The 17758-nt window shown below is 36.9% G+C and overlaps 1 protein-coding gene across 1 annotated transcript in view; it reads left to right on the top strand.

Moving 5' to 3' along the window:
- Window positions 1–1948: 1948 nt before the first annotated feature.
- The window catches only part of LOC150097950 (uncharacterized), a 357533-nt gene continuing 341723 nt past the window's right edge, over window positions 1949–17758 (top strand). The window contains exons 1-2 of the mRNA XM_090406633.1: window positions 1949–2125; window positions 13755–13838. Coding sequence (XP_090262759.1) covers window positions 1949–2125; window positions 13755–13838 — 261 coding nt within the window. The remainder of the gene's footprint in view (window positions 2126–13754; window positions 13839–17758) is intronic.

Raw genomic sequence — 17758 nt, 5'->3', positions numbered from 1 at the left:
TGTCAGATAAAAATAGCTATAGGAAATAAAATAATTAAATAGATGACACAGTTTAATTGTTTAGGTTGCATAATAACACATCTAAAAATAAAGAAATTTCAGAAAATCCGTGAAAGAATTAAAAGGACACTCAACTAACATTTTATAAAGAAATGGCCACGCCCACTTATTATATGGTTCAGAAACATGAACTGTGAAAAAGAAAGATAAAAGTAAAATACAAGCCGCAGATATTAGTTTTTAAGCGCAATTAAAGGATGTCCAAAATTGGACCCCATAAGTGAAGACACCAGAGGAGAACTAGATATTTACAACATAAATGAAAAGATCAAGGCATATAGAGAGAAATGGAAAGAGCATCTATTTAGGATGGAAAGATATCGGCTACCATAATAGGTGGACATAATAGGTGGATAAATATAGATCAAAGGAAAGGAGAGATACAGGAAGACCAGCTGCAAGACGGAAGCCTAGTTTTACATATTTATCATGTATATTTTGATGTATGACCTTAAAAAAAGATTGGTGGAAAGTTTTATATGAAAGATAAAAATCTTCAAACGCCTTATATTCCAAGCTAGCAGAACTCTGTCAGCTCTGACGTTTTGAAAAATTGGTAGGTAATCAGTCTAGACTATAGACTATTAGCCATCACTGATAGCTGAGCCCAAGGCTATCGACGATCTCATAGGTATCAAGGAGAGTGTGTAAAAACAATATTACTCAGTTTTACACAGATACTTTTCTTTTAAACACAGTTTATTATCTTTCAAAGAAATTACATGAGTGTAGGGTACATTTTGTTACATGTTATTAAAATTATTGATTAGGACAATGTAATACTATAATTAATGTTAAAAGTAATAGTAAACATAACAAAAGCAATTTACAGCTACAGTTTTACATTTAAAACAAATAAACACCTATTTTTGCATTTTATCATTTTCAATTTAATTTTACAATTCATTTTTATTCACAAATCACATTAACAATTACTTTTAATGCAACATAACAATGCAACATAATAAAAAAAAAAATCCACAGCAACAATGAACAATGAAACTTTACAATTTTGTACTAACCATGTGTACAATTCGGTACATCACTTTACATTAATAATAATAATAACAATAATAATAATAATAATAATAATAATAATAATAATAATAATAATAATAATAATAATAATAATAAAACGAGTTTCAATTTCGGCTAACCTTGAACACGCTCGAAATTTATTACAAATATGAAACGCAAATTTGGCTTCGTATTTTGAAGAAAATGTTAGAGAAAAGTGCTACTTTATGGTAAGTACCATATCACTACAGAAATAAATCGAATAAGACCACTGTAAGAGTGTCCATCAAGAAAGTGACTAATCAAAAAATCAAAAGTCAACTCCTCTGTAGGAAATCGTTTATATCACTTTCAGTCGAAAAGATTTATTCCTCTCCTTAAAAATAAATAGAAGTATCCATTCTTCTTACTATCAAGAAAGTGAGTGATCGGCTTCGAAATGTTCTGCCGATATTTTCTTTTAGTGAGTAGGGTCCGCTGGAAATTTACTTTCCTGGACGTCAGTGATGCAATCAACTCCCAGCGATATTGCACAAGTAATTCTAACCCATGTGTTAATTTAAAGTTAGCCTAAATACTAATAAACTAACTGAAAAATTATTTAACCCATCGCAGAGACTCCGAGAAAATATGCTAAATGATTAGTTAAACAAAAGGAAAATCTAAAGCCTAAGAAAGTGAAACTCCCTATTATATCATGTTTTTGAAAATGTAGATAATTTTGCCAATTCAATTAATAATTTTGGAAAGTAAAAACAAAAGAGGACGCTCTATCTTTATATCATAAAAATGTCATTTTGGGCTGAGTAACCAATGAGATATTTCTATCGTAATTACTACGTGTTGATTTCTACCATTGTTGCACGTGAGCATGCGGACTTCGTTTCGAAAAAGTATGCGTGAGAGGAGCTTGTGTTTACCGCCGTTTTGTTTAGCGACTTTGAGGAAACAGTCACAAGAAATGGATGAGTTTCTTGTTTCGCAAGGACTCTTTCGAAAGCATATTGCACGAGACGGGTCTTGTTTATTTCGTGCAGTATCAGAACAAGTAAGTGTAAGTCTGGAAATAATGCAATATTTTATTTTTTAATAATTTAATGTTCGCATATTTGAACTTGGCCGAAAGTGGACATTTTAGCAGCATCCACTATGTATGCTTTCGAAATATTCGGTGTTACAAGCGTATGGAATTTTAACAAATAACGCCAAAAATATTAGTGAATAGTTGTGTAGAATGACTGTTAACAATGCAATAAACTTCATACGTGTAATGAAACAACTAACAGTTTCATTGTCTTCCTTGCCCTGCTCTTATTTTGTTTCACATTGTTAGTAACAATGTGCAGGTTTACTTATACTGCAAAGGTTAACGATTCATATGTAACACTGATACTTAAGTTTTATTTGAATGAATTCAAACAAAATGCACACGATTTCAAGCGATCTATTTATAGAGAACAATATTCAAAACTACACGCAGCTACTGCGCTTGAGGGAGGGGAAGGTGGAATAAGGAAAAGTTAAAATGCGTCGTTTGAGTTTCCGCCGAATAATGCTAGTATACCTGCATATAAAAATATGCAAATGACTGCTTCTGATGCGTATATAAAGAATAAACTTTTCAAACGCTTAATATTTTTTTTTATTACCATACAAATTAATTTTATTACCCAAAGCTGTTGCTCGGGCCACCTACTGTCATCTTCAAAAATGACAGTGAATTGTACTATCCGTGATATGCTTGTAAGATAAATATGAAGTTTTTCCATGGGAAGTGTGATACTCATCGTATTACTAAATGAGTTCTCTGTCATAGTTCGGTAGAGTTCACATTAATGATCTTTAGTTTGTAGAAAAACGAATCGTAAATTATCCGTGCCATCAAAGGCATGAGGAACGTTTACTAATATTGAACTTTCACCAAGTCGGTTTCGGAGGTAGTGTAAGCGCAGTTTTGTCATGCAACGACTGTCGGATTTCCAGAGAACGTTCGCCCCTCTTAAAGAAGCAAATTTTCAGTTTATTGTTAAAACCGCGAACTACCCTTTTCTCACCATAAAATATTTTTCAAACGTAAGTTGCTAAAAAGAACTGCGCTACCAAAAGTAGATTCTTCCGCCACTGTTCGCACTCGAAGTATTATGCAAAAACTGGCTAGAAGCACTCACCTCGACTTTCGTAATCATCATTAAATGGTATTTACATACTTAAAGGGAATTTCGTGAAAATGTCTGACAACTTATAGTAAAGAGGGCGAAGTATTCTTAGTTTTAAATTAGAAATAAGAACAGCAAATTGATCAGATTTTTAACGAGTTAGTTATTTCAGAATCTACTTATTAATAACGATGCTATTACCTTATAATAAGTAGATTCGCATTAGAAAGTAGGCTGGAACTTGAAAGCTACGTGAGGTGATATTTGGGATCGCAGAGGTGGGCCAAAATGATTCTCGAAGAAGAAAAAAATCGTACCAGCATGACCCGTTTACTGCTTTTATTTATTTTAGCATTTATTTGAAACAGTGTAACAGCTTATATATGGCTAAATGGCAGGCATAAAAAAAAATGCCCTTCTCGTCTGATCGCCATTCACGTGATTGAGACGTAAACTCCTTAATGTTCGATGGTTTCTAGTACTGAACGTAATTGAAATATTTATTTTGACAAGGACGACGTGGAGAAATGATCTAAATCCGCTATAAAATTGTTTCGACTATTTCAAAGCGCTCGTTATTCTGTTAAGTTGTTGCATTTTCTGAGAACTTTCCAGATATTTACGCAGATATCAAGTTTGCTGAGATTAAATTGAGCACTTAATTCCATCAGATTTAGTAATCTGACGAACCGCTTTTATACTTTAACGAATCGCAGGTCTGAAAAAACAATGTCATCCTTAAATTTTTCTAGTTTGGTGTGACACCTGTTAGATCCAGGTGTATGCATTTTCAGTATTTCGTTTTTTATCTGCATTCTTCTGCGACACGTGATCATGCGTTTACGGATGCAGCGTTTGACGTTTTGCGTACGACTCGCGGAGGACTAACTTCGCGGCGCTCTTATAAATGTTGTTATTATTATAACGGTGTCTCCATGGAGTCAAAAGACTCTTTTGTTTTGTATTTTCAGTTACTTTATTTCGAGTTCGAATCTCCTTGAATTTTTTCCTAACAGTATCGGCAAAACTACCTAGTTGCGTTATGACTCAGGACTCGTTGTTTGCTTTTTGCGAGTTTTTTTTTTTCTTGAATGTGTGATAAATAATAGCTTTGATAACTGTAGCAACTTAGTACTATGGCGGAGTGGTCAGTGGTGTGGTTAGACGGGTGTACGCTCGATCACTACGTCCTTAAACAAATACCGAAGGCCCGAGGTATTGGTGTGGAGTGGAGGTGTTCATGTTTTTGCTAGAGGAACTTCAGGGACTTAACGCCTAATTCTGGTAGATTCCAAATGACTGGAGTAGCTCTCATAGTAATTAAATTATAAAACAGAAAAAGCTGATAGTTACAAATTCTATACTGTAAGTGTTCGTAAGTGATTAATGCAATCGTACCTTTTAGTGAAGATAGCAAAATATGGAAATTAAGAAATAAGCAAAGCTGGTAAAGCATGAATCCTGAAACTTATAGGAAGTAAGAGAAATAAGAACAAGTTTGAACATCTTGTAGCATACAAGTTGTTCAAACTGTCTCTAACTTATTCAGTTCAGTTGTCTCCAGCTTAATTAGTTCAAACTGATAGTTCTGTACCAGGATAGAACTTACTAGAATACGTTTTTTCTTAGTTAGAAAGTAAATTGATATTATTACATGACATCTCCATGGAGTCCAAAGACTCATCGAGGGAGGAAAATTATTCCACAATTCTGTCTCCACCACTTAATCCACCAACCACAACGAACATCTACCCTAACAGCATCTACTGCCCACCAGTAGTATTTTCAGACAATCGCAAACATCCATATCCTCAGCTGGATTCGAACCCACAGCCTTTTGGCTGGAGAGCGGATACGTTAACTACTCAGCCAACCAGGCTGGCGATAAAGAACAATATGAATTATTGATCTATGATTTGATATGTTGCCTGGTCTTGGAGAAGTGTGTGCATATCGCTTTCATATTCTGTTGTATCCATTACTATGGTTACGTAGTAATGGATACAATAATCCTTTGTCTGATTTGGTTATTGTAATACGGTTATTATTGCATATTTCTTTTAGAACCATTATTTCTTATGTGGGATATTATTTTTGGCAAGTTTAGAATGGATTAGGAAATTGGCCACATCTAACCTAATATTATTGGCTATTGCTGGAGGCATGTCGTATATTCCACGTTCAACAGAAGCCATTATTTTAGATTTTGGAACTTCTTTAGAAATAATGGCAAAATTGTGTCCACGACTTAATGCACTCGTGGCTTCTTTGGTTAGTGCATTAAGTCGTGGAGTACGAAAGCAAAATGCACACGCTTCTCCAAGACTGGTCAACATATCAAATCATAGAGATTCCACCAACTCACGACAGAATAAGGTGTGCAAGTTATTGAACAAAATCACTTCCTGGCCAAAAGAAATAATCGATAAACTCAAACCCTTTCATGTTAAAATACCCAGAATATATGGAATTCCAAAAATTCAAACAAGGTACACCTTTACGCCCTATTGTAGATAGTATAACAGTCCTACATATAAACTAGCTAAACATCTAGCCAAACTACTAGCCACTTGCACAGACAATTCTCTCTCTTTTGTTAAAACTTCTATCCACCTAAAAAGTATTTTAGAAAACCTCACTTTAACTAGTTCAGACCTAATGATGAGTTTTGATATTGCCTCATTATTCACTAATGTACCATTGACTGAAATACTTAACTTACTAAATTCACAATTTCCCCCTGATATATTTCAGCTATTTAAATTCAGAGTACAAGCAGGTTATTTTACATAGAAAGGGAAAATATATAAACAATTAGATAGGATAGCTATGGGATCCCCTCCTTAGCCAACTTCTACATAGAACATCTGGAAAAGCTAGCTATCAACAAAGCCACTCTCAAACCTAGTCTCTGGCTATGCTATGTTGATGATGTGTTTGCTATTTGGCCACATGGCCCAGACACATGGAATACATTTTTAGTGCATCTAAATAGCCAGCACCCTAAAATCCACTTTACAATGGAACTAGAAGCCAATGACTGCCTGCTCCTCCTGGACACACTGATCACATGTCTTCCAGAAGGTTCCTTATCATTTTCAGTTTATAGAAAATCCACACATACAGGGAGATATTTACACAATCACACCATCACCCTTCTCAACAATATGGTATCTTAAAGACACTAACCCATAGAGCTAGAGCAATCTGTTCCAATGACATTGCTTTCGCTGCTGAACTTTCTCACCTACGTCACTCCTTCCTAACCAATGGCTGTAATCCCCATAAAATAGATAAAATACTAAATGCTACCCAGAAATCCCCCACCACTATCTACCACATAAGACTACAACAAAACTATCACCATCCCATACATTAAAGGCACATCTCAAAAGATATCTAGGGTGCTTAACAAACACCAATTGTGCACCGTATTTAAACCTTATATGAAATTGGCAACTCTTATCCATCACACCTAAAGGAGTGAATCTGTCCTTATCACATCCAGGAGTCTATGAAGTGCCCTGTTCTTGTCAATGAGCCTAATACAGATAGCAAGAACTGTGGACATCTGCCTCAGTGAACACAAAAAAGATATCCGGCACTTTTGCTATGGCAAGTCAGGTCTAGCAGACCATGCTTTGGATACCCTGGCACACAGGATCAATTGGAAAAAAAAAAAATGTACTGCACAGAAGCTTCTACAAGTTAGAGGTTGTTCCTGGAATCACCAGAAGCCTTAAAACATACTCCAAACCTTAACAAGTATGGCTGTATAAATCTACCGAAGATTTTGGAGACTCATCCTAAGACCAAATTAATATTTATTTATTTTAATTTTATTTTTTTTCAAAACTTTTGAGGACTGCTATTTGGACTAGATTCAGTTGTTTTCAGATGATGTGAAGTTGGAAAGGGTTATCAGTAATAGTGCAGATGTGGAAGCCCTGCAAGAGGATTTGAATAAACTAGACAGATGGGTAAATAAATGGGGTTGCGGCTCAATTCAGCAAAGTCTTGAGGTTTGGGATCCATTGATGGGAGGATGCTTGATTGGAGGAGCTATACTGAAGGAGATAGGGGAGACAAGAGATCTGGGAGTGATGATTGATAGAAAACTGAAATTCAGGGAGTATGTTGCAAAGGTGGTGAGGGTAACTCAGAGGATTGCTGCAGTACTGAGAAGGACACTGACCTGCAGAGATGAGTTATCATTCCGTTGTATAAGGCCCCGATCAAACCACACTTAGACTATTGTTTTCAGATTTGCTCCCCAGGATTTGAAGGGAATAAATTGACTGTTGAAAGGGTACAGAGACGGAATAACAAAGACAGTTTCAGGACTGTACAATGAGTTATGAGGATCGACTGAGAGAATGTGGACTGTAGAGTTTGGTGGATAGGAGAGATGATATGATCGAGACTTTTAAACTGTTGAGAGGCAGTTACAGGGTAGACATTGGAGAGTCCTTTCACTTAGTGGAACAGCAGGAAGGAGCAATGACAAGGGGCCATCCCTGGAAGTTACGAAAGGAGGCTGTGCGTAAGAGGGTGAGGAGTGGTTTCTTTGCATGGAGGATGGTTGAACCTTGGAATGCATTGCCTGAGAGTGGTTGGAGTGGGGACGCTTAATGGGTTCAAGGAGTGATATGATAGACTTCGTATTTCCTAAAAATGACTTCCCACGATGAGTCTTTTGGCATCCATGGAGGCCTGGATGATAGTAATTTTTTTCCCCAAAAAATTTGAACAACTGTTTTTTTTTTTTTTTTTTTGTTAAACTTAGACGGTGCCGTATTAGGACTTTAGTCTTTTGGTTGCACTTCAATTACTTATACTAGCCCCACTATTACACCGAATTGTGGTTGTCTCGCATTTGTAATAAACTTTATTTGTGTGCTCTGAAGATGCTGGATATAATACCAGCGAAATATTGGCTTTTAAGTTAATAAATAGTTATTTTCTTATCAATCTGTGTTCGATTCAGTACCATTTAAATCCAATTCAGCATGTGTGATGAACACATAAGCCTATCCATGCATTTTTGAACTTTTCTCATCTGATATTTCTCATCTTCCCTGGTCCTGTGAGGATCAACAGAAAAAAACATGAAGCTTGTTCCCAGTGGGTATACCAATTCTATGGCATTACCTATTCTAGCTCTCCAAAATTGTATCTAAATAAATGGATTATTAATTTACCTCATCAACCTAACCTCTGCCTGGTTGGCCAAGTGGTTAGCATATCTGCTCTAGCCAAAATGGCTGCAGGTTCAAATTCCATTGTGGGCATGGATGTTTGCGATTGCCTGTGAAAATACTAGTGCTGGTGGAATGCTATAGTTGGTGGATTGAGTAGTGGAGATAGTTGTAGAGTAGGTGCCCTCCCTCAATGAGTCTTTGGACTCCTTGGAGGTGTCACGTAATAATAATTGTTCTCTTCTGTACCGACTCGAGGATTTTTAGACAACTCTTAAGGGATTATCCCAGACATACAAAAAAAAAAAAAAACTATGGATTTTTGTACAGAGCAACTGGCTTTTTATGGATAAAGTAAGACCTTAAACAAAAGACAAATTTTTTTTTTTTTTTGCTTTGGTGATATCTGTAATGCCAAGAAAGATTAGCAGTGGGGTATACCAAGAACTATGTATAGAATTTTTCTTTGTAAAAGAATGCAAGAGATCTGCCAAAAATGGGTTAGTGTTCAGTTGCTGATAATTGGTGTCATGGTACAGCAATGTTATTTAAAAAAATATATTTTAGGACTGTTGGTGTAATTGGATATGTATGCCCTAAATTTACATCCAGTCATATGGTGGATTGTGTTCTGTTATAAGCAATCAGTTGTAAAATTACATCATATAAAATGACTTCTCTTAATGACATTGGATGCTTTGTGGTATATATGATGGAACATGCAATAAATAGTTTGCAACAGCTTAAGTAAACTAGGACCATTGTTAAGGTATATGCTGCCCCTAGACAGTCCCCCAAGAAGTGATATTACTCCCCCTTCACTATTCTCCATGCACTGAACATCCTTCCCTTGCAAATGCTTATGCTACAGTACTACTTAAAGCAGCCTCCTATGTGTATAACCACCTCCATTGTAGTTTCACATACCCTTTCTTAACTGGAATTTCCATGTTTTATATCTTCCAAGTCAAGACCACATGATCACTTCCCCAGTTAGAGGCAATGTTGCCACCTTAGTTATGGACAGGTCTTCTGACCTTATTGCAAGATCCAATACTTGTATCCCAAGTTCCCTCCATCCCATTCTGCTTCAAGTAATTCTCTCAAGTGTAATTTCCTTTCCTTCTTGCTATGTAATCTTTCTTCCTTTCAATATCTCTCTGAAGTTGAGTGCCCCCATAATTACTTTATTAGTGCTCATTGTACTAATCAGCCGATTTGCATCTTCTAATCATCCCTGTCCTATAGTGGCAACTAATTTTACATTTTCTCCTGTTGGCCCTAATCTCATACCTAAAAGGAACTTTCTCAAAATGGGTAGATGGAAGTTCTTGAAAAGAACTTCCAACTACCCGACCGACTCCTACTCTTGGCTGCAGTGGTTTTGAAGTGCCAGTAGTTATAAAGTCATGATTTAGGAAAACTTACAGCTTGAAGCATAGTATGGAATTAGGAGGAAAGGAAATCGGTACTGCTTTGGACTCTCCAAGGGTTAGGAGCCAAGGTTAGGTAAGGCATAAAATTAACATTCATCCATTTTTCTTAAACCTTGTTTAGCCTTTTCATCTTTTGAAATACACTGACATTGCTAGTATTAAATAGCATTTGATCAATGCCCATATAGCATCTCTCCTTCCCAATCAGTTCTTCTTTCCACACTAGCTCTCAGTTGTCTGAGTTTTTCATAATTACCAGCCTAGTAGTTCCACACATCCCTTTTATAGTTTTCCTATGATTGGCTACATCAAGTGATCCAGGTGAGAATGACCATGAAGTGATCCAGGTGATCACTTCATGGTTGCGCTCACCAACTGGGAAAAGATTAGACACTCCATTCCCAATCACATCCTCTGATATAACAAGATCTAAGACTCTTAACCCTCATGTGCTCTTATTAAAATATTGACAGAGATTGTTGATCCTTGAGAACTCTAAATTCATTCCCCTTATTCCCTGATGCTCTCTCCATTCCAATCAGTATTGCTGTAATTGAAATCGCCCATAATGATAACCCTTTGCTTGCTCACTAAGCCAAGTTACCTATATCTTTCTTTGTCTCCCCCTTTCCCTGGCTTGTAACAACACCCAATCAAATATCTCAATCTATTAACCTCCACTTCACACTATACTGCTTCAAAACAATTGCCACTTTTTTTCCCTTGTATCTCAACACTGTGTGGACACAATTCCCTTGCTATCATTAGTAGCATATCACTTGCCTTTCCTATCTTTCACAAAAGCTATATCCCTCCATCTGTTAAGATATGTCATACTCATTCAACCATGTTTCACGTATTCCAACTACTTCCGGCAATTTCATCTCTCCCTTACTTCCAATCCTCCTGACATTAGTAAATTAGCATAACAATTCAGTTCATTAATCTTGTAAGTTGTACTAGTTCATCTGGTATTCATTCCAAAATGCATCACTCCTAACCACTTTGTGCATTTTGCTGTTATTGCAGTTTACATTCCCAGGCATATGGTATGTTAGTAGATGCTATTCTTTTAATTTCAAGCCTTAAAGCTGTCATCTGTTATTTTTCACTTTGATCCTGAACAGACGGTCCATAATTTACATTATTTAATAACATTTGTTAACCATTTGCTAGTTTACATAGGTTGTATAATGGTCAGCTTCATCATTCCCACTCTGTGGCCACCATGCACCCTTTCAGTCTCTATTCTGTCTCCCTATGTGTCCGTTCAAGTCTCTTCCAATGGGATGAAGACAATTAAGTGGTTTCTCTTAAAAGAAGAGAATGTGAGGATTCTTCAGAGTTGTGGCACAGGTGAAGATCTGGATATGCCATGCCATATCCAGATCTCTATGATCAATTAGAAACAAAGGAAGGACAGAGAAAAATTTACCAACTAGCAAAATGTGGAAATAAAGCAGCAAAGAACATCTTGCATGTGAGGCAGATCAAAGACACTGAAGGAAGAGTATTATGGAGGGATGTGGGCATAAGAAACAGATGGAGAATATACTTTGAGGGACATTTGAATGAGGAAAATGCAAGGACTCTCAGAGAAGATGGGCAGCCTTCTGAGGGGATGGTGCAGAACATCAGTAGAGTGGAAGTGACGGAGGCCATGAAGAGGATGAGGAATGGAGAATCGGTAGGCCCCGACAGGATTCCAGTGGAGGCATGGAAGGCACTGGGGGAAGAGGGAATTGACCTACTGTGGGACCTGTTCACGAAAGTTTGCAAACAGGAAAATATACCAGAGGAATGGAGGGCAAGTACTCTTGTCCCCATCTACAAGGGTAAAGGAGATGCACAAGACTGTAAAAATTACAGAGGAATAAAGTTGATGTCCCACACAATGAAAATCCTAGAAAGGGTTCTTGATGGAAGGAGGTGGAGATTGCAAAGGAACAATTTGGCTTCATGCCTGGTAAATCAACAACAGATGCTATCTTTGGGTTACAGCAGATGATGGGAAAAGTTTCGAGAGAAAAACAACGGGAGCTACATCTGGCATTTATTGATCTGGAGAAAGCATACGATAGAGTACCAAGGCAAGAAGTCTGGAGGTGTCTGAGGGAGAAGGTTCAGAGAAATATGTCGGGTTGGTGCCGGAGATTTACATAAATGTAAAGACAAGTGTTCTGACCTGTTTGGGACAGACAAAAAGTTTTCAAGTAACAGTTGGCATGCATCAAGGGTCAGCATTAAGTCCGTTTCTGTTTTAACATTGTGATGGAGGTGGTGACGGAGGAGGTGAGAGAAAATGCACTTTAGACAATGTTGTATGCAGATGACATCTTGCTGTGTGCAGATTCAAGAGAAGCAGAAACTAAACTGGAAAGATGGAGAAAAGTACTGGAAGAGAGAGGTATGAGACTGAGCAGAAGTAAGACAGAGTATATGTGTTGCACAGTGGGTAGCAGCCAGGAGACAGATCTGGAGCTGGAAGGAAATGTCATCAGGAAGGTGAGGGACTTTAGATATTTAGGTTCAACAGTGGAAGAAGATGGAGGAGCTGAGAAGGAAGTGGGATGCAGGATACAAGCAGGTTGGGGAAGATGGTTGGAGTGTTAAGAGTGCGATAAGAGGGTACCGATCAATCTGAAAGGCAAAATCTATAGGACAGTAGTGAGGCCAGCTATGACAGTATGCTATAGAAACTGTGGCCTGAGGAAAAATAACATCAGTAGGATGGAAGTAGCAGAGATGAGAATGCTTAGGTGGATGAGGAGGGAGGATGAATTTGTGGGAAGAAGGGTCATGCAGATGGATTTGCAAGGAAGGAAGAAGAGTGGGCAGCCAAAGAAGAGATGGCGGGAGCTGGTAGAAGAGGACTTGAGGATGAAGAACTTGGATGTGGAGGAGACTCATCATCAATAGTGACCCCACAAGCATGTTAAGTAGGAGAAGCTGCAGAAGAAGTATAATGGTCAGCTACTAATTGTAGGGCAAGCATTGTGCCAGACACAGTAATGCAATTATTTTTAATCTTGAATGGAAGGGAGGGAGAGAGACTCAGTGAGTGGTGTTTGTGTATCAATTCCCTGCAAAGTAATAGTTCAAAGATCACTACCTTACTTTTGTATTGCTTGAATGATATGACAATAGTGAACCCATTTTGTTCTGAACCATATCTGAAATTGCTTTTTTTTTTTATTAACCTGGTATTACTTCATGGAATTGTATAGCTAGTTTTACACTGTACTAAGCTAGTCTGAATTTATAGTTTCCAATGAAGATAAATTCGGTTTAAATTTGAATTAAAAACTTTCATTCTCCAATAATTTTCATTTTATAATTGAAATGATAACAAATTTCCATGTTCCCTTAGTTATCAAGCACATCTTTTGCTCATTAGGTAGGTAGGTACTGATTGTTCATTCATATGCTTTTGGTTTGGCATGGAATATCATAACAAGGTTTTTTTTAAAAAAAAGTATTTTTCTTTCCATACAAAAATTGTAATCTTTCTGAAACTAATCTCTTGAATCTGATGTTCCCTTCCTAGGAACATGCCCCACTAGTTGAAATAACTATTATGTAGCAAGCATTAGCTGTTGATTCATGAGGTGATACATGTTACAATTTTACAGAACTGATGTGGAAGGATTGTTAAGAGAGTAGAAAGGAAAGAATGAGAAGCCATCCCTGGAGGTGGTATAGCATGAAGCACATTGAGAATGGTTGGCAAGCTAGAGCCTAGCAGTGTTAGGAATTCTTAGTGTCAGTGAGTTTAAGGTTCATAATAGCAATTGAGTGATCTATTAAGTTGAATCTGTTTGGTTAATATGCATTTTAATTATAATTTTCACATGAGTGCATTTAGCAATCCCTTTTTTTTTTTACAGGTATTTTTTACACAAGTTAGTCATCTTAAAGTAAGGAAATCATGTGTCCAGTTTCTTGATGACAATAGACAGACATTTGAGCCTGTAAGTAAAATAGCTCTTAGCAAATCTTTTAAAACATAAGTCTTAAAGATCAGCATTTGATTTTAGTATCATACTGAAGAAATCCAATTTAATTTAAAGATTGCTAATATTGCATTATTTATTGAATTTTTTTCATTGTGGTTATTGGTAGATGTTGATATTGGCAACGAAAATGACAATGTGGGTAGAGTAAGAAGCATGATAGTAGAGTTGAATGGTGCTTGCAGTACAAAGAATAGTAAACAGAAATGAATTACACAGTAATGAGCATGTACTTAAACAAAATGAGCGAGAGGACACTCTCCTGGTGAGGTATTGCAGATGCAAAAGGAGGAAGAGTTTTATTTGGGAATTCCATAAGTGGCGCTTGAGCATGAGTGTTTTCATGGGGCCAAAATATAAGGAATATGGAATTTATATAGTTATGAGGGTTAAAATCTCATAATGGAAAATACTCAAATTTTTGAGTTCTCGATATATCAGAACATTAGCAGCAATCAGTGTATTCTCTACTTTGGAAAATTGAATATGTGGTCTTCGCCTGGGAAATTGCCAAATACATAGAATTTTCTGTTATGAGGAATTATGTAGAATTATAAAATAGCTGATTATAACACCAAGGAAAGCTGGCTTTAGAGCAGTAATGGCATGAATTTGGAGGTGCGGTGATATTAGCAGCTCACTAGAGGTGGTCAAGGGGTGTTTAAAGAAAAGTATTAAGTTGTACACCCAGAGAACTCTGCCATTGCTGATCTCAAGCCTGGATGAGAAAAGCAGGTTCTGGTTAGAAACCATAATACATAATTTTTTTTTTTTAGACACAACGCAGGACGTTTTGTTGAAAAATGACTAAGACACCAATCTTATATCAACAATAAATGGAAAAATCTGGCCTTACTCAGCATGAAGTGGACGTGAACCACAATATCCTATGGACCAATACTTGATTTTTACATCACTGTAGGTTTTGGTTTGAGTGGTTAAAGCCTCGAAGCACTTCTGCACTGCCCATATTTAAATCTGAATGACAGCCTCTCTGTTCCCAAGTTTTGGGAGAATCTCATCCTCATAAATGGCAAGCAATAGTACACTCCTCCATTCTAATCATGTTTTAAATTAATTTAAATTAAATTCCCTAATAATTTAATTTCAAATCACTTAATTGGAATCTTTTTTATTCTAACCAGCCACTAGATGGCATTCTATTACATGGTTCAGTTCTGTAAATAAGAGCTGAACTGAGCTTTTCTTAATTAATTTTCCCTCCAAATATACTGTAGATGTTTGATCTCCCCTTGTCAACTCTGACTTCAATGTTATTCAAGTTTCCTTCTTAATAGTTTCTTCTCTGCCCAGCTATTCTCAGCATTATACCCAATGCACTATAGCTGTGTCAACTGGGAAGTTTGATGCTTCTTTTCCATTACTGCTTTTGCTCTTATGATCCAAAAACGTACTGAACTAGTAACCAAAATAATCCTCACCTGGAATGAGAGCCTTCATTATTCACTCTCGACCTGTATCCAAGCCCTGGTTCTCAAAAAAAAATAGTGCTTTTGCCATCCACGATAAAAATGCAGCTTATTTTCAGTGGCTTAAATTAAACTCTAGCTTCTCATTCAGCTTGCACAACAGCTAGAAACATCTATTAAGTTAATTGACCTTCATAAGAATGAAAGATAATAAACTTGCCTTCTGCTCAACTGGCAGTTAAGTCTTCTGATTCCATGCTGAGGCTGTTGGGTGTAACTGCTGCCCTTCCATATTGCCACTTCTCTTGCATCCTGATAGTGCCATGGCAATTTCTCCCACAGAAAATCACTTCTGCATACCGTCCACTGCATGTCTCCTCTGTCCTTTGTTCAAAAGGACATCAGGAAAACCCTCATTAATCCTGATACTAATGAGACTCCTGGCCCAGATGGTATTCCTCTGGTTGTGCTCAAGACTTGTGCTCTAGAATGATACCCTTCCTGTATTGTTTCTACAAATTTTGATATTCTACTGGGATCTGTCCAGCAGCATGGAAGCAAGTCTCATCCAGCCTATATCCAAAAAGGAGTACATAAATCAGCCATTTAACTATCATCCCATTGCTCTCACCTCAGTGCTTCTAAAGTGATGTTGAAGGTTATCAGAAACCAGCTTCATTACCTTGACTTATCAGTTAATTAGCAATGAGCAATATGGATTCCTCCATTCTCATTCTATAGCTGACCTAGCTAATCTCACCTACTTCTTGGACTCAGGCCATAGAAAGATTTGGAGAAATGTTGTTGTCACTCTAGATATTTCTAAGGCATCTGATTGTCTGGCACCTAAGCCTCCTGAACACACTTCCATCCTTTGACCTCCCTTTTATACTGTGATTGGAATGCCAGCTTCTTGACTGGTCTTCATTGTATGTCATGGTGGACAGCTTCTTGTCATCAGATTTCTTCCATCAATACCAGAATGCCTCTGGATTCTGTGCTCTCACCCATGTTCCTCCTTTGCATCATTGACCTCATTTCTCAGAATTAACTGATGACAGTGCTCTTCATTCCTCTTTTATCATTCAATAAACCCTGAAGTTCCATGTTAGATGCCTCAAGATCTTCCATAACCAATGACTTAGAACATCGACCTTAACACCCTGAAATGGGGAGGGGGATATAATTTAGTAAATTTTAATGCAAGAAAAAAATCCTTTCTTATAACCCTAAAGAAACATCCTTCCTCATTCCTTCATTTTTGATAATGTTCTAGTTTCCTTTCAAGATCAACTTTCTCTTCATGACTTGCATCTGGTTTTTCTTGGCAGAAATATATTACTGAACATAGCCTCTGTAGTCTTTAAAAAGCTTTGTTCTTTTCCATTCTAAACATTATTTCTCTTCCTATCTTAGAGCTGTCCAATTTTGTCCAACATTTGGAGTGGAGCACTCAAGACCTCTAAGGATTCATCATATTCAGAAAAGGGCAATCTGCTTAATAGAGCTCTTCCCTCAGGCTCCCTTCAGTCACTTTATCATCGGCTGTTTCAGTGTTAACTTATTTCTAATATAATTATAATTAGAACTATAGTTAATCTAGACTCTTAACTCTAATATAACATGTTAAATTATGGATTAGGCCACCACTTTTGCTGTATTAAATCTATATAAATTTGTTCTCCGATTTATAAATAAAATACAGCTTTGCAGTTTCTCTTTTCCCCACTAAAGGTCAGGCCAGTAGCAAAATAGTTAATCAAATCATTGTTACTTCAGCATACTGTTTGAAATGTTATTTAGCTTTATCTTTTTTTGTGTGTGTGTACTCCAGAGGATGACCTTAATAATGAAGGTCAATGTCAGGAAATTAATTATTCATAACATGGTTGTAGTCTCCATAATTTTAATGATATAAATGCTGATCACAGTGTAATACTGATTGGGGGGGGGATTTTACTTGCCTTTGTGGTAAGAAGTCAAATTTGGAATAGTTGGGGAGGCACTCGCCATGATTAGCTATGCAAGAATTGGAGAAGTAGGAAACCAGAAGGTTGGCTTTTATAGTGGGTGATAATGCAATAGTATCATGTAGGTGTAATAGTGGCATGAGTAGTGATGGGCAGAAGTTAAAGCCAATAGCTTTGGCTAGAAAACACAAAGCATGGCTGTTGTTTGGGCAGGATACAAATTTTCTTTCTTTTAGGTCTTTCGAAATCAGTTTTCAATGCGAAAATTTTCTTGCAAATATTCCGAATTTCTTGATGACCTGGTTGGCCAAGTGGTTAGTGTATCTGCTCTCCAGCCAAAAGGCTGTGGGTTTGAATCTTGCCATGAGTATGGACGTTAAATGGATGTCTAATGATTTTGGAGCAAATAAACTCAGTGAAACTATCTCTTATTTCTGATACTTCTGGCATTTGTAAATAAAGACAGCAGTAGACTTTT

The sequence above is a fragment of the Typopeltis vanoorti genome, chromosome 16 (assembly GCF_054136105.1).
Source record: "Typopeltis vanoorti isolate ZY-2024b chromosome 16, IOZ_Tvanoo_1.0, whole genome shotgun sequence".
In the NCBI taxonomy this organism is placed as follows: Eukaryota; Metazoa; Arthropoda; class Arachnida; order Uropygi; family Thelyphonidae; genus Typopeltis; species Typopeltis vanoorti.
This window is presented reverse-complemented; position numbering and strand designations above follow the sequence as displayed.